At 41.8% G+C, this 22,027-nt stretch overlaps 1 protein-coding gene across 1 annotated transcript; it reads left to right on the top strand.

Moving 5' to 3' along the window:
* The first annotated feature begins 3,414 nt into the window (after positions 1-3,414).
* Positions 3,415-21,649, top strand: HTR5A (5-hydroxytryptamine receptor 5A). Its single transcript, XM_032394429.1, has 2 exons — positions 3,415-4,925; positions 20,056-21,649. The coding sequence occupies exons 1-2, from the start codon at positions 4,182-4,184 to the stop codon at positions 20,386-20,388; spliced, it is 1,077 nt and encodes a 358-aa protein (XP_032250320.1). The 5' UTR covers positions 3,415-4,181; the 3' UTR covers positions 20,389-21,649.
* Positions 21,650-22,027: the final 378 nt, after the last annotated feature.

Below are 22,027 nucleotides of genomic sequence, written 5' to 3'. Positions count from 1 at the left end.
TGGCCATTATTAAGCATGTGGATGAGGTAAGCCTTTAGGCCATGCAGAATGGCTCCTCTGGTTATTTTTATCCTCTATCACCTTTGGAACAATTGGTTGGGAATAACACTGAGTTCTAGAAATTGTTTTGGTCTTTCCCTTACCATTAAGTGGTCTCTTAGGGCTGCTATGGACTGAATTGTACCCCCCCCCACTCATGTTGAAACCCTAATTCCCAATGTGACTGTATCTGGAGATAGTTTTTAGAAGGTTAAATCAGGTCATGAGGGTAGGGCCCTTATCCAACAGGACTGTGGCCTTAGAAGAGAAAGATCTCTCCCTCTCCCTCTCTCTCTCTTCGACTGTCTGCAAGCCAGGAAGAGAGTCTTCATCAGAACCTGTCCCTGCTGACACTCTGACCTCAGACTTCCAGACTCTAGAACTGTGAGCAGGTCAATTTCTGTTGTGTAAGCCACAGTCTGTGGTATTTTGTTATATTTGCCCAAGCTAATTAAGACAAAGGCTTATCCTTTGTAGTTAACTGTTGTGAAATCCTGATTATTAGTGCAGTAAAACAGAATGATCAAGAGCACAGACTGGGCTACACTCAGGTTCAACTCTCATGTGATTTGGGGCAAGTTCCTTCATCTCCAGGACTCCATTTCCTCAATTACAAAGTAGGGATAATAGGGGCACCTGGGTGGCTCAGTCAGTTAGGCGTCTGACTCTTGATTTCCATTCAGGTCAAGATCTCAGGGTCAAGGGATCAAGCCTCACGTCAGGCTCCATGCTGGGTGTGGAACCTGCCCAAGATTCTCTCTCTCCTTCTGCCCCTCCTCCCCTTCCCATGCTCTTTCTCTCTCTCAAAACATAAAATAAAAATAAAAATAAAATAGGGATAACAATTCCTTAAAATTTGTTTGAGGTTTGATCATACAGGGATACTTATTTGGTACCTGGCTTATAATATAGACCTTATATAATAACAATGATGCTTTAATGATTTATTGATCTCATAAAATTGTGATGGTTTAGGTAGGTAGGAAAAATCTTTTCCCTCCGATCTTTGCAAGTGGGGCAGAATAAGGTTATATTCAGCATTTCCCCATTTTTTCTTGCTTTTAAACTTGCAATTAAGAATCTTCGGTTGTAGTTAAGCTCCTACTTGAATCAAATAAATGCACGTCCTCCCATTATAAAAAAATGTATAATCAGCATTTTTCTATATGCCAATCATACGGCTTAATCACAAGTTGTAGGTAACTTCAAAAGACAACAGAACTTGCATCTAGTTATTGCTAAATGGGCACAAACTACATTTTATAAAGATGTGTTTCAGTAGATGTCCTGTAATTTGTCATCACGTCTATAAAACCCCTACATAGTATATCATCTTGGTTGCATTTGTACATGTCTTTTGTTAGATGGTGTATTTATTTGTGGGAGCTGCCATAACAAAATACCACCCACTGAGTGGTGTAAGCAACAGCAATTTCCTTTCCTTTTTTTTTTTTTTTTTCACAGTTCTGAAGGCCAGAAGTCCAAGATCAAGGTGTCATCAAGTTTGGCTTCTCCTGAGGCTTCTCTCTTTGATTCACAGATGGCCACCTTTTTGCTGTGTTCCCACATGTTTTCCTTCTGTGTGCACACATTTCTGGTGTCCCTTTGTGGGTCCAAATTCCCTTTTGCTATGAGGGCACCAGTCTGACTAACCCTAAGAACTTCAGTTTAAGTTCATCTTTTTGAAGATCCTATTTCCAAACACAGTCACATTTGAGGTAGTGGGGGTTAACACTTCAACACAAGAATTTTGAGGGAGAAGGGGACACAATTCAGCCTGCATGTGGTAAACCAGGAAATTCTACTCCTCAAAACTGGGATTTCGGAGGTGCTTTATGGCAGGTGGGAGTTCTATACCTGTTTACATTTTTTTCAAGCTAAGATTATGGCCATGCTCTAAGACAAAGAAACTGAAATGTTCTGATTCCTCTTTGTGTTTCTGTAAGAGATAAACCAGAATTTCTCAAAAACTTTGGTTCTCCTGGAAATACTCCTTTGGATTTCTTGTTTGCAAGAGCATTTGACTGCATTCTTACCTAGGTGACACTCTAATTTTTACAAAATGTCCTCAGTTATCCCTGGCTTGGCCCCTTATTTGACAGCTTCTCACCTAACTCTCAATGCAGACTGCTAGCTGCACACACAGTGCCAGTGGGGCATATACTTGCAACCCATGATGCCTTTTAAGATCTGTGTCAGGAGAGCCCATCCCCAAGGCCTGCTGCCTCCTGGATATGCAGCTCATCCATTATTCCAGGTCGTGGGCCCCTGAAACTGAATTCAGAATTGTTCAGAACATTTGTTTCAAAGACAAAGATCCATGGTTTACATCTCATGCCATTTGGATCTATGGCTTCAAGAAGGTAATGTGCTCTGAATGAGCTCAAGTTCTCCCCTTGACTACAGCTGCACATGGTAGCGCCGCGCACAGGCAGCCACCATCAGCTGTGTTTAAGGGATGTTTGGTGAAGCGGCTCTGTGAATAAGCTTGTATTTAATGAAGAATATTCTCATCAATATTTCCTAACAGCATTCTCTCCTCTGGGTCCCATTGGAGGAGTTTCTTTCTTTCCATGGCATTCTCCTGATGCTTATTGTACTCTGTTAGAAACTGAATCTTGTAAAAAAAAAATATATATATATATATATATTTCTTATCTTCAAATAGCTGAAAAGCTTTTGACCAGACTTGTGGTGAACCACTCGTGTATGTAAAGGACTTCATAATACCAATTGTATGCACTTTAAAAATGCTTAATGCCATCTTATACTCCTTTCTGTCATATCGTTTTTCTTATTTTAGTTTATTTTATCTTGCTATATCATGTCTCCCTTTGCAAAGTGCTTTTCATCATAACTTCTGGGTAGGAATTTTGATCTTTTCCCGATTACGATGGATGTGTATATGGTCATGTGTGTATGTGCAGGGAAAGAGTTAAATGCTCCCTCTTTTTTTCTAGTGAGATGGAGTTTTTATAACAATTTATATCCAGTATTGCCCTTCAAAGGAAGCAAATCCAATGGGGACCACTGAAAAGACTGCAGCCTCTCTGTGATTCTGAGGACATAGTTGAAACGTGGTGGTTCCAATGCCTCAGCCATTTCTAGGAACATCAGTAAATGCTCTCTTGCCTTTTCTCCTTAAAGGACAACTACCCCTTAGGGGAAGCACCAGGTGTTGTGTAGGAAAGACGCAATCATGTACTGACATCTTCAGGAGAAGAAAAGCCAGCGATACCATCTTAGACACTTAACTCGGAACACGCGTGCTAAACTAAGCCCCTGAGGAAAGCTGAGAACCCACTCAAGGTATCCAGACCACCCCCTGGAAGGACGTGGGTAGGGAGTGGCTCGAGGAATGTTTCCAGGAGAGTTCATTGGTAAACTTGATCCACTCCGGAAGCGCATTTCAGGAAGCAGGGCCAGTACCAGGGACAGCACCAAGACCCGCGCCCAGGTGGGGAGAGGCAGCAGCACCATGGACAGCACCAACGCGAGTGCCCGGGGCGGAGAGGCGGGGAGAGGCGACCTCATCAGCTGATGCCTTACGTAGGCTGGATCCCCACTTTGAGAAGGCAGGTCTGGATGGGCGCGCTGGCGTTTGCGCTCCAAAGCCGTGGCCCCAGACGGGGTGGGGCTGGGCCTGGGGGGATAGCAGAAGGCAGATCCCAGAAAACAGGTCCCCGCTGGGCTTCCCTGGCACGGAGTTAAGGCTGCAGCCTGCTGCTTGGAGAGAAGGGCGGGTAGCGAGGCGACGCGCGCAGCGAGAGTACTGCTCTGACGCACCAGCACCCCCTCCCGCACCCACACGCTCCAGGGTCGCCCAGCTGCCCCCCGACTTGGGAGATGCTCAGCTCTGGGCGACCAGACAGCTGTCTCTGCCGAGGTGAAAAGCCTGGGCATGTGACAGCTTAGGAGGGCCCTGGCTGCGAGACGCAGCCCAGCACCCTCCTCTCTGCCACACCATCTCCCACGTATGCTCACTGGCAGGAGGTTGGGGCCAGTTTCATAGACAATCCCCAGAAACCCCGCCGCCAGCCAGAGGTTGCAAACATCCAGAGTGGCTCTGCGCGCAGTGGCCACCGTCCATCTTCCTGAACGCCCCTTCTGCACTCACTCTGGGCCGGTCTCCTGACCCAACGATGGATTCGTCTCTGAACCTAACCTACTTTTCCCTCTCCACCCCCGCCCCTTTGGAGACCAACCGCAGCAGCCTTGACGCCGACGACCCGCGCCCCAGCCCGCCCCTCCTCTCTGTCTTCGGTGTGCTTGTTCTGACCTTGCTGGGCTTTCTGGTGGCTGCGACCTTCTCCTGGAACCTCCTGGTGCTGGCGACCATTCTCCGCGTGCGCACCTTCCATCGAGTTCCGCACAACTTAGTGGCGTCCATGGCCATCTCGGATGTGCTCGTGGCCGCTCTGGTCATGCCACTGAGCCTGGTGCATGAGCTGTCCGGCCGCCGTTGGCAGCTGGGCCGACGGCTCTGCCAGCTGTGGATCGCGTGCGACGTGCTCTGCTGCACGGCCAGCATCTGGAACGTGACGGCCATCGCGCTGGACCGCTACTGGTCCATCACCCGCCATCTGGAATACACGCTCCGCGCCCGCAAGCGCGTCTCCAACGTTATGATAGTGCTCACCTGGGCGCTCTCCGCGGTGATCTCCCTGGCACCGCTGCTCTTCGGCTGGGGGGAGACCTACTCTGAGGGCAGCGAGGAGTGCCAGGTGAGCCGCGAGCCCTCCTACACCGTGTTCTCCACAGTGGGCGCCTTCTACCTGCCGCTCTGCGTGGTGCTCTTCGTGTACTGGAAGATCTACAAGGCCGCCAAGTTCCGTGTGGGCTCCAGGAAGACCAACAGCGTCTCACCCTTATCGGAGGCCGTGGAGGTGGGTGTTCTGGAGATCCTTGTAAATACTTCACTCGCATTCGTTCAGGCTTTATCTCCCGCACGCTGACTCCAAAGTTTGTAGAAAGTGAATTTAGTTTTCTTTTGGGGGGAGGGGAGGGGAGAAAGGAGAAGGGATAGACTGGGGGAAAGCATAAGAGACTGACTTTGTGTCAACATGCTCAGCTTCACAGAGCTAATAATGGCCTTAACATCTCTGATGGATTATTTCCATATATAAAATGAGAGGTTTGGACTACATACTTCCACAGGGTCCCATTTGGCTCTAAAATTCTGTGACTCTATAACACCCTTTAGAAGGTCTGAAGAAGTCAGTGTCTGGGGCTACTGGATAAACTTGCTGCTTGCTGCACCTAGAGTGGGGTGATCAAGGAGGAGGGAAGGGACAGATGGTAACGTGACTGGCAGAAAGATTGCTCAACATCAGGCAAAGCAGAGTAATGTTTTAGCCCAGTCTATTTTTTTCTTTGCAAATTAAAGCAACTAATTTTTCAAAAACATAGTATCTCCTGGATTACTACCTGCTGTTCTGCAGCATCCTCCTCCCCTGATGCAAGATTATCAAGATGTTTACCTATTTCAGAGCCTGCTTTTGTTATCCACTTCCACGGCCTGTGGTGCTGCTCTCTGGGTCTATCCCCAGCCCCATCAGGCCTTTTGTATGCAGGAGAGGATCATTTGTTTGCCTTCCCAAACAAGCTACAGGAGGAAATTAAAAATCTAAGGCAGACAATTCCCCAGCTCTTTACAAGTGGCATTTTCTGTAGGGCTCTTTTCTTGCCCTCTCTCCACCATGCTTTCCTGTCTTGTTAACTCTTAATAATCCAACCCTATGACTGCAGATTCAGGAAATATATGACAACTGAATCCAATGGATATGGAGATTGCTCCCCCCTGAACAACTCTCATTGCCAAGGTGATCCCTTGAGCCTAATTCATACATTTAAGTTAGGTCAGAAATCTACGCAGCCCCATTTTCTGTTATTGGCTCTGGGACAACATAAATTCCATTAAGCATATTAAACACACACTATGTATGGGCTTGGTGCAAGGAGTAAAGAATGATAAAGACATCATCTTTCCCATGAAGAGCTCCCTCTAGTGAGGGAGATAGACACCTACTGTGAGTGCTGTAATATGGTTGTGTTTTCCAGATCAATAGCTAATTCCAACAATAACCAGTCAATCAGGCTCAGAGGGACCAGAGGTGTAGGTAAGGGAGGAGAGAGTGCATCATTCTAGAAGAAGGAAAAGGGGGTCAGAGGCTACCTGTCCTTTTATCTAGAACAGTGGCCTCAACCAGGGGTGATTTGTCCCCTCCAGGGACCATTTGGAATGTCTGGGGACATTATTAGTAAAATTTGGGGGAGAGTACTAATGACATGTAGCATGTAGAGGCCAGGGATGCTGCTAAACATTGTGTAGTGCACGGGACAGCCCCCACAACAAAAAAATTATTCAGAGCAAAATGACAATAGTGCCAGATTTGGGAAAACCTGATCTATTAGATTTCTGAACTGAACAAGGAGTGCTGATGGCTAAGAGCACTCGCAGCACCAAACTGCCTGGAGCTTCCACATGTGTGAGAGTCCACCCCAACTCTGGGCCAGGAACAAGAGCACCCGCCACCTTCAATGGCCCTCCTTATGTGGACCCTCTTCTGCCAGGATGCTTATCCAGTTAAATGGTTTACAATCAATACCAGATACAGCTTGAAAAGGAAAAGCAGTCACAGTTTTGTCTTGTGGAACTTACGGCAAAGTGATGTAGCCTTTCACTGCTCTGCTCTGGAGACAGCATTAGCAAGCATTTTGACATTGTTCTGCTTTTATACATTTTTTTGCACTGTTTAATTTTCTCTTTCTCTCTCTCTCTCTGCCACATAACTTAAGAAAATGGGTCCCTTGGCTTTGCAAGATGTCCAAATGATCCAGGGCTCCACTGTTACTGTGAAGGGTGAATTACAAACCAGGTCTCCTGATTTTTCCCTGGTAGCAGGTGCCGAAGTTTCTAAATACAGTTCTCCCACCACCTAGCTGTGTTACCTAGGGAAACACAACACTTCTTCCTTGCTTCTTTGTCTGCTGCGTTTTCTTCAAATACATACTGAGAGCTTAACCTCTGTCAGACACTGAGATGGGAGCTGGCAACACAAGAGATGGGCCTTGCCCTTGGCAAAGGATGATGAAACCACTACTAAAGATCTGGCATAAAAAGATAATGCTGAATTTATTGCTTACTAGTCTGCAGCAGAGCTGTGCTGGCCAGGCACAATCGCTCCGAGCAGAGAACAATGCTAATCTTAAATGGCATTTTTGGGAAGCATGGAGATCAGACACCAGGGACTTTGAGAGGGGGAGGTGGGTTGACATATGTATGAGTCTTTTTTTGTCTTTATTTTTTATTTTATTTAAATTCAATTAATTAACATACACTGTATTATTAGTTTCAGAGATAGAATTTAGTGATTCATCAGTTACATATATCACCCAGTGCTCATCACATCACGCGACCTCCTTAATGTCCATCCCCCAGTTACCCCATCCTGCCCCACCCACCTCCCCTCCAGCAACCCTCAGTTTGTTCCCTAGAGTTAAGAGTCTCTTATGGTTTGTCTCCCTCTCTGATTTCATCTTATTTTATCTTTCCCTCCCTTCCCCTATGATCCTCTGTTTTATTTCTTAAATTCCACAGATGAGTGAAATCATATGATAATTGTCTTTCTCTGATTGACTTATTTTGCTTAGCATAATACCCTCTAGTTCCATCCACATCATTGCAAATGTTAAGACTTCATTTTTTGATGGCTGAGTAATATTGCATTGTTTATATATACCATTCTTCTTTATCCATTCATCTGTTGATGGACATCTGGGCTCTTTCCATAGTTCGACTACTATGGACATTGCTGCTATAAACATCAGAGTGCAGGTGCCCCTTTGAATTACTACGTTTGTATCCTTTGGGTAAATACCTAATAGTGCAATTGCTGCATTGTAGGGTAGCTCTATTTTTAACTTTCTGAGGAACCTCTATGCTGTTTTCCAGAGTGGCTGTACCAGTTTGCATTTCCACCAATAATGTTAAGAGGGTTCCCCTTTCTCCGCATCCCACCAACATCTGTCATTTCCTGACTTGTTAATTTTAGGCATTCTGACTGGTATAAGGTGGTATCTCATGGTAGTTTTGATTTGTATTTCCCTGATGCTGAATGATGTTGAGCATTTTTTCATGTGTCTGTTGGTCATTTGTATGTCTTCTTCGGAGAGATGTCTATTCATGTCTTCTGCCCATTTCTTGGCTGGATTTTTTGTTTTTGGGATGTTGAGTTCTTTATAGATTTTGGATACTAGCCTTTTATCTGATAAGACATTTGCAAATATTTTCTCCCATTCTATAGGTTGTCTTTTAGTTTTGTCAACTTGTTTCCTTTGTTGTGCAAAGCTTTTTATCTTGATGAAGTCCCAATAGTTCATTTTTGCTTTTGTTTCTCTTGCCTTTGGAGACGTGTCTAGCAAGACGTTGCTGTGGCTGAGGTCGAAGAGGTTGCTGCCTCTGTTCTCCTCTAGGATTTTGATGGATTCCTGTCTCACATTTGGGTCCTTCATCCATTTTGAGTTCATTTCCGTGTATGGTGTAAGAAAATGGTCCAGTTTTCATCCTTCTGTATGTGTCCATCCAAAATTCCTAACATCATTTGTCGAAGAGACTGTCTTTTTTCCATTGGATATCCTTTCCTGCTTTGTTGAAGATTTGTTGAACATAGAGCTGAGGATCCATTTCTGGGTTCTCTATTCTGTTCCACTGATCTATGTGTCTGTTTTTGTGCCAGTACCATACTGTCTTGATGATGACAGCTTTGTAATAGAGCTTGAAGTCCAGAATTGTGATGCCTCCCGTTTTGGTTTTCTTTTACAACATTTCTTTTTCTATTCAGGGTCTTCTGGTTCCATACAAATTTTAGGATTATTTGTTCCAGCTTTGTGAATTTTGATAGGGATTGCAATGAATGTATAGATTGCTCTGGGTAGCATAGACATTTTAACAATATTTGTTTTTTTAATCCATGAGCATGGAATGTTTTTCCATTTCTTCATGTCATCTTTGATTTCTTTCATCAGTGTTTTCTAGTTTTCAGAGTACAGATCCTTTGCCTCTTTGTTAGGTTTATTCCTAGTTATCTTATGGTTTTTGGTGCAATTTTAAATGGGATCAATTCCTTAATTTCTCTTTCTTCTATCTCAGTGTATAGAAATGCAACTGGTTTCTGTGCATTGATTTTATATCCTGCCACTTTGCTGAATTCCTATATGAGTTCTAGCAATTTTGGGGTGGAGTCTTTTAGGTTTTCCACATGGAGTATTATGTCATCTGTGAAGAGTGAAAGTTTGAGTTCTTCTTTGCCGATTTGGATGCCTTTTATTTCTTTTTGTTGTCTGAGGCTAGGACTTCCAATACTGTGTTGAATAGCAGTGGTGAGAGTGGACATCCCTTCGTGTTCCGGACCTCAGGGGAAAAGCTCTCAGTTTTTCACCATTGAGAATGATATTCTCTGTGGGTTTTTTGTATATGGCTTTTATGATATTGAGGTATGTTCCCTCTATCCCTACACTGCAGAGAGTTTTAATCAAGAAAGGATGCTGTATTTTGTCAAATGCTTTTTCTGCATCTATTGAGAGGATCATATGGTTCTTACCCTTTCTTTTATTAATGTGGTGTATCACATTTATTGATTTGCAGATGTTGAACCACCCCTGCATTCCAGGAATAAATCCCACTTGGTCATGGTGAATAATACTTTTAATGTATTGTTTGATCTTATTAGCTAGTATCTTGGTGAGAATTTTTGCATCTATGTTCATGAGGGATATTGGTCTTTAATTCTCCTTTTTGGTGGGGTCTTTGGTTTGGGGATCAAGGTAATGCTGGCCTCACAGAATAAGTTTGGAAGTTTTTGTTCCACTTCTATTTTTTGGAACAGTTTCAGAAGAATAGGTATTAATTTTTCTTTAAATGTCTAGTAGAATTGCCCCTGGGAAGCCATCTAGCCCTGGACTCTTGTTTGTTGGGAGATTTTTGATTACTAATTCAATTTCTTTGCTGGTTATGGGTCTGTTCAGGTTTTCTATTTTTTCCTGTTTCAGTTTTGGTAGTTTATATGTTTCTGGGAATTTATCCATTTCTTCCAGCTTGCCTAATTTGTTGGCATATAATTGCTCATAATATTCTCTTATAATTGTTTGCATTCCTTCAATGTTGGTTGTGATTTCTCCTCTTTAATTCATGATTTTACTTATTTGGGTCCTTTCTCTTTTCTTTTTACATAAGTCTGGCTAGGGGTTAAAAAAAGGGCTTCTGAGGGGGGCTGGGTGTCTCAGTCAGTTAAGCATCAGACTCTTCAGTTCGGCTCAGGTCATGATCTCCTGGTTGTGGGATTGAGCCCCACGTTGTGTTCTGCGCTCGTGCAGAGTCTGCTTCAGATTCTTTCTCCCTCCCTTTCTGCCCCTCCGTGCTCATGCTCTCTCTCAGATAAATAAATAAAATTTAAAAGAATAAGGGCTTCTGAAATTGCTTTATATAATGTATTTTATATTTTTATATTTTAAATTTTCACAGCTGGATTATATAGCTCCTCTCTTTTCTACCCTTCTACTTTATCCCCATCTGAGGAGACGTCAATTAACTTCACTCACTAGTACAGACTTGTAGTCCAGGACAATAAAAATTTTTTCAATACTCTCATGAAGTTTTAAATTCTATAACAATTTTTATTATTACTTTCTCTATGAAGTTTAGGAAAGTTCTAAATTATCACTGTTAACTCTAGGCCAGAGTTTTAATTGAAAATATATACGTTTGTCTTCTTATCTGGCAATCTTACTGTGTGACTTTGGTTTTTCTGAGAAAACCCTAAAGAAAGGACAGTGCATTTAGGAGGTTGGGTGAAGCTGAATAGAAATACGCAAGACCTAGTTATGCAAGGCAGGTGGGTTTGGGAGTGTTACAAAATCTCTGAGACTATTTTAGAGTTAGAATTTTGTTTAAGACCTTGACATACCAATTAGAGAAGCTGTTAACTGTTTGGTATTTTTCTCCTAATTTTTCTACTGCTCTTAAATGGCTTAATTTATTGATTTTTGACTTGGTCAGAAATTCCTTATTAAGATTAATAAAAAGGCTTATCGATCTAATTAATCCTTTCAAAGAACCAGCTTCTAGTTTCATTGATCTCATCTACTGTGTTTCTGGTTTCTAATTCATTGATCTCTGCTCTAATCTTAATTATTTCTCTTCTAATGTGTGGCTTAGTGAGGCTTGGATGGCTATGTATTTCCCCCTTAGGACTGCCTTTGCAGTATCCTATAGGTTTTGGACCGATATGTTTTCGTTCTCATTGGTTTCCATGAATTTTTGATAAACCACTGGCCAGACTTATCCAAAAGAAAAGAGAAAGGACCCAAATTAATAAAATTATGAATGAAAGGGAGAGATCATGACAATTGATGAGTTTTAATCAGGAAAGGAAATAGAAACAATTATTAGAAATTATTATCAACAACTATATGCCAATAAGTTGAGCAACCTGGATGAAATGGATGCCTTCCTGGAAACCTATAAACTCCCAAGACTGAAACAGGAAGAAATTGACAACCTGAATAGGCCAACAACCAATAGGAAATAGAAGCAGTGATCAAAAACGTCCCAAAAAACAGGAGTCCAGGGCCTGTTGGATTCCTTGGGGAATTTTACCAAACATTCAAAGAAGAAATAATACCTATTCTCCTGAAGCTGTTTCAAAAAATAGAAACAGAAGGAAAGCTTCCAGACACATTCTATGAGGCCAGCATTACTTTAATCCGCAAACCAGGCAAAGACCCCATCAAAAAGGAGAATTTGAGACCGATATCCCTGATAAATATGGATTCCAAAATACTCAACAAAATCCTAGCTAATAGGATCCAACAATACATTAAAAGGATCATCCCACGACCAAGTGGGATTTATCCCCGGGATGCAAGGGTGGTTCAACATTCGCAAATCAATCAATGTGACAGAACACATTAATAAGAGAGAGAAGAACCATATGGTCCTCTCAATTGAGGCAGAAAAGGATTTGACAAAATACAGCATCCTTTCCTGATTAAAACTCTTCAGAGTACAGGGATAGAGGGAACATTCCTCAAGTTCATAAAATCCATCTATGAAAAACCCACAGCCAATATCATCCTCAATGGGGAAAAGTTGAGAGCCTTTCCCTTAAGATCAGGAACACGACAAGGATGCCCACTCTGGCCACTATTGTTCAACATAGTACTAGAAGCCCTAGCACAGCAATCAGACAACAAAAAGAAATAAAAAGTATTCAAATTGGCAAAGAAGAAGTCAAACTCTCTTCACAGATGACATGATACTTTATGTGGAAAATCCAAAAGACTCCACCCCCAAATTACTAGAACTTATACAGCAATTCAGTAATGTGGCAAGATACAAAATCAATGCACAGAAATCAGTTGCTTTCTTATACACTAACAGTGCAACTGTAGAAAGAGAAATTAGAGAAATGATTCCATTTACAATAGCATCAAAAACCATAAGATACCTTGGAATAAACCTAACCAAAGAGGTAAAAGATCTATACTCTAGGAACTACAGAACACTCATGAAAGAAATTGAAGAAGACACAAAAAGATGGAAAAACATTCCATGCTCATGGATCGGAAGAATAAACATTGTTAAAATGTCTATGCTACCCAGAGCAATCTATACCTTCAATGCCATCCCGATCAAAATTCCAATGACATTTTTCAAAGTGCTGGAACAAACAATCCTAAAATTTGTATGGAATCAGAAAACACCCCGAATTGCCAAGGAAATGTTGAAAAAGAAAAACAAAGCTGGGGGCATCACGTTGCCCGATTTCAAGCTATATTACAAAGCAGTGATCACCAAGACAGCATGGTACTGGCACAAAAACAAACATATAGACCAATGGAAGAGAATAGAGAGCCCAGACATGGACCCTCAACTCTATGGCCAAATAATCTTCGACAAAGCAGGAAAAAATATGCAATGGAAAAAAGACAGTCTCTTCAATAAATGGTGCTGGGAAAATTGGACAGCCACATGCAGAAGAATGAAACTCGACCATTCTCTAATACCATACACAAGGATAAACTCAAAATGGATGAAAAACCTCAATGTGAGACAGGAATCCATCAAAATCCCAGAGGAGAACATAGGCAGTAACCTCTCTGACATTGATTCAGCAACTTCTTTCAAGATTCATCTCCAAAGGCTAGTGAAATTAAGCAAAAATGAACTTTTGGGACTTCATCAGGATAAAAAGCTTCTGCACAGCAAAGGAAACAGTCAACAAAACAAAGAGGAAACCCACGAAATGGGAGAAGATATTTGCAAATGACACTACAGATAAAGGGCTGGTATCCAAGATCTATAAAGAACTTCTCATACTCAACACCCAAAAAACAAATAAGTCAAAAAATGGGCAAAAGACATGAACAGACACTTCTCCAAAGAAGACATACAAATGGCTAACAGACACATGAAAAAATGTTCATCATCATTAGCCATCAGGGAAATTCAAATCAAAACCACATTGAGATACCACCTTATACCAGCTAGAATGGCAAAAATTAACAAGGCAAGAAACAACAAATGTTGGAGAGGTTGTGGAGAAAGGGGAATCCTCTTACACTGTTGGTGGGAATGCAAGTTGGTACAGCCACTTTGGAAAACAGGGTGGAGGTGCCTCAGAAAATTAAAAATAGAGCTACCCTATGACACTACTGGGTATTTACCCCAAAGACACAGATGTAGTGAAAAGAAGGGCCATATGCACCCCCAATGTTCAGAGCAGCAGTGTCCACAATAGCCAAACTGTGGAAAGAGCTGAGAGGCCCTTCAACAGATGAATGGATAAGGAAGATGTGGTCCATATATACAATGGAATATTACTCAGCCATCAGAAAGGATGAATACACAACTTTTACATCAACGTGGATGGGACTGGAGGAGATTATGCTAAGTGAAATAAGTCAAGCAGAGAAAGTCAATTATCATATGGTTTCACTTATTTGTGGAACATAAGGAATAACATGGAGGACATTAGGAGAAGGAAGGGAAAAATGAAGGGGGGATATTGGAGGGAGAGACGAACCATGAGAGACTATGGACTCTGAGAAACAAACTGAGGGTGTTAGAGGGGAGGGGTGTGGGGGGATGGGTTAGCCTGGTGATGGGTATTAAGGAGGGCATGTACTGCATGGAGCACTGGGTGTTATATGAAAACAATGAAGCGTGGATCACTACATCAAAAACTAATGATGTATTGTATGGTGACATAACAAAATAAAATTTAAAAAAAGATTAATAAAAAGGCATTTGTCAAGAAAAGCACAAGAGTTAGGATTATATGGCAATTTAAAATAGAAAGTCAAAGTCCCTAAAGGAGAAGTTCAAGATCTTGGCTTAGACAAACCATGATACACAAGAAAGAGCCTCCATGGTTGGCCAACAGTCTGTGCCAATGAATAGTGTCTCAGGATCCCTAACCAGAGGCTAGCAAGGGGCCGTACAATCACCAACCCAACACTCACTGAACTAGAATACCAGCTAAACAAAGTGACATTCTTTCACAAATTAAGAAGACAGGGAGTGCCCTCAAATTTTGTAAAGGACCCAAAGCAAAGTTTGATTAATTGCTTTTCCACAGATATCAACTACATAATGAAAGATGCTTGAGATGCTTTTGTTATTTCAGGCAAATCAAATTAAATCAAACTATCAAACTACAAGAGAACCTTAGTCCTTTTTGTTTTTGTCTCAACATGTTAGCTCAGTGATGTCTTGGTGAACTGTGAGTGAACTGTATTGATTTTTCTAATAAATCCTTAGAAACCTTCACACAGCATGAGGGCTGTTGGCATTTTGAAAAAGGTTAACAGGTAGAAGCATACATGTTTTACTTTTGTTTTTCAAACTTGTTTGTAAACATAAATATGCCCTTTTATTAAATAAATACACAGCAATGTTTTGTTTTTTTTTTTTAATTGCTTTTCCACAAATTGGTCTTAGGTCTAACAGTCCTCAAAACATTAGCCCTTGGGTCTGGCTTGGAATGGATTAGTAGCTTATCAAGCCAATGCCTTACAGAACAATCCTTTTTACATTCAACTGAAAGAAAGGCTCTCCAGGAAAAAAAATTTTTTTTAATTACCCAATGAAACCAAGACTTTGCACATTTGGACAAATAACAGCAAAAGCAAAGCAAGTAGCAGTAAATTAAGTACATTAAGGGCATAAAAAAATATTTGCTAAATGGTACACCTCCAGGACAAGAGATCTAATGGGCTTACCCAAAGATCTAAGTCAATTACCAAATGGTATATATCTCAATCAAAGATATAGGTAATTGATACAAAGACCTAAGCCTAAAGACCTTAAATGAAGACACTTTTTGTTACAAGTCCTAGGATAACAAAATGCACAGAGCAAGAAGAGCCCAGTGGGGCTGGTTGGAGATGCTGAGACTGGCACCCCTGGGGGCAGATCCTGATGCAACTGGACTTTGGGGCCCAGTGAATATACTGTGGTCCAAGCATCCTGTAGAGGGTCTTCAAAATGATCTCAGTGGACGCTCTAGAACTGTCTAAGGATGATACAAGCACCACATAGTATCTGAAATAGAAATACAAGCCAAACCTACTGCTTACTACAATAAGAAAAAGTTATATTTGTCAGGTACTGTCTCTAGAGCAGAGCAGAATGCCAACAATCTCTGGGGACTGGGACAGCATGGAGTTCAGGAACTGGAGGGCAGTGAATGGATATCACCTTAAAGTGGGGTTACTCAGTGAGACTGCTGTCGATTGATTGGCACTCAGAGGAACGTTTATTGGGGTGAGTCCTACCCTAATTGGCTGACTTTCAGAAGTGAGGGCAGCCAAGGATTGGTTGGTTTGCAAATGTGTATTTACAAAACTGTATTGTCCCTGATCAACTGAAGATATTTAAACACGTAGCAAGGTTCCTTCTTACCATAGCTATAGAACAATCAGTCTTTTCCTAAGTTAGTTGGGAAGTTTGAGGAATGTTTTCACTCTTCCCCCTTGTGGAACCCTCCCTTAACGTGTAAGACCATTTCTAGCTTGAGCATTCTGGTTCATCTGTCCATCTTCTATTCTGACAGTGGTGTGGTCTAACCTGCAAATCACCCAAAATCACACTTCTGAGGTAAGAGTCTTCATCCCTAAGCTTCAGTACCCACTATTGATGGTAATCTATTGATTATCTGTGATATTAATAGGAAAGTGAAGCCAAATTAAAGGAAATTAAAGCAATATATTAGATTTATGATTAACCAGTGAATTGTTATTTATCACATAAGCATTTTGGAAAAATGAGAAGTCTAACACATAAGTACATGTCCCCCAAAGAATGCATTTATTTGGAGAGATGAGGCTAATTGTTCACTTAGAAAAATTTTATATGTGAAGTGATGGGCATTGAGGGGGGACATGTGCTGTGATGAGCACTGAGTGCTATACGCAACTGATGAATTGTTGAACACTAAAAAAAAATAAATTAAAAAATAAATGATACAGTGTTATGAGGATAATTATAAAAAGTCTAATTTGGCTTGAAAGCTCACTTTCTTTTACCCTACTACTTCTTTTTCTATAAATCTAATGAGCATGTTGAGTAATTGATAGAGTAATTAATAGATTTCAATTCTCCAGACTCAGGTGCTTTATTGCAATCATTGATTAGCAGAAAGCAAAGATCTAAGGAGTCCCTGAGTCAGAAAGTCACAGGGTGAGCAACCAAAAGACATTAGACAACCAGAAACCTAAAACCTCCCAAACAACAAAGATCCTCCTCCCAGAGAAGCCTCTGCTGTCCCAAAAGAACCATTTTAAATCAGTGACCCTCTTTCTTCTGTCAAGTGAGTTGGTGTTGAATGCTGCACCAAGAGAAATGTCAATGCTGATCAACATTTCGCATTGAGGTCCTAGAAAATGTGCTTTTCTGAGACATATGGAGTTCTAGGACTCACCTACAAACAATTCCTAACTCCAAGCAAACCATAAAAAGAAAGTATTTAGAAAAAATATTTAACTTGAATTTAAAGTAGAACCCTAAGGGGTTCTCATGGAACATGACAAGAATTGTTAAAACATGACACTTGAATCTTTGTTGGAAGGGCCTGTGGATGTGGGCTCCCACCCTGCTGTACTAACAACTCAGTGAGAAAGGAGCATGAATCTAACACCTGTGAGGAAACATTTAGCTGAAACACCCTACTGACATGAGAGAAATCATCCTGAATACAAACTTAGAAATAAAATACCTGGAACATCTTTAAGAACACACTTCACTCAACATTAGAACCATGACGCCGTGGCAAATCCTTGCAGATCCAATGAGTGTAAGTTTTATTTGGGAATAGCTCATCCTCTGTAAGAACCTAGGTAGACTGCACTGGAAGAACACAAGGTTTTAGAGTGCGCTGCCAAGTACCCATACAAGCAGGCCTGCACGGAGGGCACTTTACATTCAATTACAGGGACCATGACTGAAGTGATGGGCTTCCATGAAACTGTCTTATAATCCTTAGACCCCCCCCTTTCCTAAGACTAATTTTTATAGAAATATTCATGGGCGCCTGGGTGGCTCAGATGGTTAAGCATATGCCTTCGGCTCAGGTCATGATCTCAGGGTCCTGGGATCGAGTCCCGCATCAGGCTCCCTGCTCCTTGGGAGCCTGCTTCTCCCTCTGCCTCTCTCTCTCTCTCTGTCTCTCATGAATAAATAAATAAAATCTTTAAAAAAAAAAAAAAAAGAAATATTCAAGTCCTACACTTGCATGTAGGTCATACACCTGGATAAACAACCACTGTGGTCTCATCTCTCAGATGAATGATGAGCTACATCCTGATATGGCAGCCCCTTCGGATATAGGACTGGATCTGAGTGTACGGAAGGGCAAAATCTCAAGAGAGGGAGATACCCTGAATGCCGATCATTAGGAAAGAAGATGGCTCCCCAGAATGGAAATCTTGCAACCTTTTCCATTATGCAACAGAAAACTCCTACAAATAGAATGTGCAACTTTGGGGGTTATATCTCAGCCTTAAAGAAGGTTGGGTTTACATTGATAGTTTCATTGTGAGGCTCACTGTGTCTTGCAACTGAAAGTTGAGTATATAAAGGACTAAACATGGGCTTCTGGAGTCAGTCTGCAAAGGCTAATGACCACAGGGAAGGCAGACATGCAGTCAGGATGGGAGGGGCTGGCTGGTTCCCAAGAGTGTGCCGTATCTCAAAAGCCAGAATATCTGGTTGTGTGTTGCTGTATTTATTTCCACTTCGACAAAAGTCTAGTTTAAGAGTTCCACCTTTATATCAGCTGTGCTATAGAGAATTAAGGGGTGGGCACAAGGGAGTCACAACCCTGAGTGGCCAGTGTTACCACCAAAAAAGTGCTGAGAGGGAGGAGAATTTCGGGGGGGTGTTGGGGGATGGTTTAACAGTCAGGACCAGAATTCTCCTTCAATTGCCATCTTTGGAAAATGGGGGAAATGACTTCTCTGATGCCATTTTAGGATTGAGTTTTATTAAGAAATTGGTGGGTTTCCCTGTTTTATGCTGAAAAATGAAACTAAATATTGTGTTTGTATTTCTGTAAATGAATTCCCTGCAAAGTACTACCAGATATGCACTAATAATATAAGAAAGTTTACTATTGTTCCATCTCGGGGTGAGATTGGGGTATAGAAAGGGAGATTTTCACTTCTCATTTTATGTATGTTTTTAAGGGTTGCAGTATTGTGGACTATTTGTTCCAATATTGATGATCTTCTTTTTGATTGTACAATACTTGGTGTTTCATTGTTCTTCAAGTAAATGACAGGAAGGCTATCATACAAATTTAATAATTCATATATCAACTAATATTATTTTAACCATAGTGTTCCTATTTACACTTCATTATTCTATATGACAGATAGGTCGATGTCTTTTGACTCCAATTTATAGATGTAGCCATGAACCGGTTAAGTGGTTTAGGTTAAAGAGAATGACCTTCTGATCTGGTCCTTTGTCTGAAAGGTTGTTTGCTGCCTGAGAGAGAGCTGTGTAATTCTCCTTTTCAAATGTACTGGGGTTACAGAATGCTGGGGTTTGGAAGAATGATATCTAATGTCCGTGTAGTCTCACCTACCAGTGAATGATTGATCAGCCCAGAAATTGTCCCAAATTCTAACTGAACCAATTAACTTGCTAGTTTAGTAAACCTACCCATTGTAATTTCTCCATATTTAGGCTGTCTTTTCGTCAGATAGTCCTTATTTCAATTCCCCAAAGATGGAAGTAAAAGGACTGGAATGGAAGGAAGAGCCCCTTTCCCAGAAATCCCACTTCTCTGGAGAAGGGACTATGTCGAGGGCCTGATTCTGTGGAAATCTGCCCAAAGGAGACCTGGGAGCACCCAACTGGGGAGAATCTAAGTGTTTGGAGTCTGTTTTCCATGAAAGTTGGGGGAGGGGAAGGACACAGAATAGGCCCCAGAGGAGATAAGTGTCCCGGTGAGTGAACTGTCCCAAACAGTCATAGGAAACTGACACCAGAAGAAATTCTAGAAAATTCCTTTAGGGAGGATTCACACGAACACAGAAAGTTATTAAAATTTCGGAAAATCAGGCTTTAGTTGTCCAAGGGTTTGGTAAGGATTTAGCACCCTTTCGATTACTCATGTACCTTTGTCAGTAAATGATTTGTACTGCATGACCAGGTTATTTCTGTTTTCCTTGTTGAATAGGCAGCAACAGGGAATTCATCTTCATCACATTTATTATGGATGCTCCGTTCCTTCCATTTCTAAGATGTAAGCAAGCCCCCCAGCTCTGTCGCCATGTTTTCACAGCTGAGGGTGGGCTCCACAGGCTGCCAGTTTCCCACACCCGACAATCGAGGACTTTCTCTTCAAGTGGGTGTGCAGGAGCCAGGCATCCGTGTCTGGATTCACCTTACCCTTGCCTAACAGGCATGAGAAGCTGGCTCTTCATGAAGCTTCTGCTGATCTTTTCCAGGCGAAGACCTCTGCTCAGCAGCCCCAGATGGTGTTCACTGTCCGCCACACCACCGTCACCTTCCAGACAGAAGGGGACACGTGGAGGGAACAGAAAGAGCAGAAAGCTGCCCTGATGGTGGGCATCCTCATTGGGGTATTTGCACTCTGCTGGATCCCCTTCTTCACCACAGAGCTCATCAGCCCCCTCTGCTCCTGCGACATCCCCACCATCTGGAAGAGCATCTTCCTTTGGCTGGGCTACTCCAACTCCTTCTTTAACCCCCTCATCTACACAGCTTTCAACAAGAACTACAATAGCGCCTTTAAGAATTTCTTTTCTAGGCAACACTGAGCATGAGGCCTGGGGATAAGAAGGAGCTATCACCTAACTCAGTGAAATTTCCAACGCCATCTACTTCCCCATCCCTACCCAGCACCACATTGAAGACACAAGCCCTCGAGGCTCTCCAGGGTTGTCTTCAGAACTAGCCCTCACTTCCAAACTCCTAGGTAGGAATGTGGGTCTTCACAGGCAGTTTGGGTGACCTTCTTGATCTAACTTACCTGTTATTGCTCACTCTGCACCTAACAGCCACAGAGTTTGCCCACAAAGTGCCCTTCCCCCCCCAAAATCCACTCCAGCGTGGTCATCGTCCTTGCCCCAGAGAGGTCAAACAAGGCAGACGAGAGGGAGGGAATCAAGCAACATGGGCAGGTTGGGAATGGATAGAAAATGATGAAGAAGTCGGAATGGGGACATCTGAGGGGTAGGAAATCATAATTCCCAGTTTTCTGGAATAGTGCCTAGTTTGAAATTCCATTCTGTAGTCCTGGTAAGTATACCCTAGTACTTGTTGTGTATGTCCCAGTGTTTGGCTACAAAATATTGTCTCTAAACCTATTAAAGTACATAGCCACAGCTGCAAGACCAGTGAATATTGGCTTTAAGGCTTTGTTTGTGGCAACCACGCACGTGTGCTCTGAGCACGTGCACACACACACACACACACACAACTATGGAGGAGGTGAAGGTTCCACTTGGCTAGTTTATTCTAAAATTCAACCCATCAACTTGGAAAAGAACTAAAAATCAAATACCTCCATCCATTCTGAAGCAACTGCACAAAAAAATGTTACAATCCACTGGTTTTGTAGAATCTCTCAAACTTGCTTATTTTCTATGGGTTTTATTTGTATGGAATTTATTCAGATGTTGCAGGACTAAGACCTCTAACCTTGGATCATAGGATTCAAGGAAAACAGTTGTCATGATGGGTGGCTTACCTCAGTACAGTTTCACAGCCGAGGACTGTGAAGGCGCACTCCCCAAACACGTACACTTTAAAGGGACCGTTGGTTAATTTGCTGTCTTCTTATTGGTGTGTGAATCCCTGCTAGGAGGCCAACACTAGCAACTAGTGAGAAAGGCAGAAATACGGTAAAATGTGGCCTCAGTCCCTCACAAAGTGACATCTTTATATAAATGAGTCAAGGCAATTAGGTGGTGGTGCAGCATTTATATGATCATAGAAAACCCAGGCCATTAGACAAAACTTTAAAAAGGTCTCAGACAATAAAACTGGCTGTGGTCCGCTACGTCCCTGATTCTTTGAATGCATGAATTTTAAAATTATGTATTATAACAGTCTTTGAATTATTATAATAAATATATATATATTCTTTTGTTTATAATAAATTATATCAATTAAGATTTAAAAAATAGGAAATTTATGTTAATTTGTTGTCTTGGTTGGAAGCTTAGTCTCGCATTTACTGCGAAGAATCTTTACTCCAAGAATGTGAGTGAATGAGAAAATGTTGCACAACTTTTGTGAGGTCATGACTGACAATGCTAAATGCAGACCTCATGTCTGCATTGAAGCAAATTCATGGAAGAATTTACTTGGAAACATTCTTAGATTTTTTCTTCCTTCTGCATATATCACTTGAGGTGCCAAACCCACAAATATTTTAAAATACAGATTGTTCAC

This window comes from Phoca vitulina, unplaced genomic scaffold (genome assembly GCF_004348235.1).
Source record: "Phoca vitulina isolate PV1807 unplaced genomic scaffold, GSC_HSeal_1.0 scaffold80, whole genome shotgun sequence".
Lineage (NCBI taxonomy): Eukaryota > Metazoa > Chordata > Mammalia > Carnivora > Phocidae > Phoca > Phoca vitulina.
This window is presented reverse-complemented; position numbering and strand designations above follow the sequence as displayed.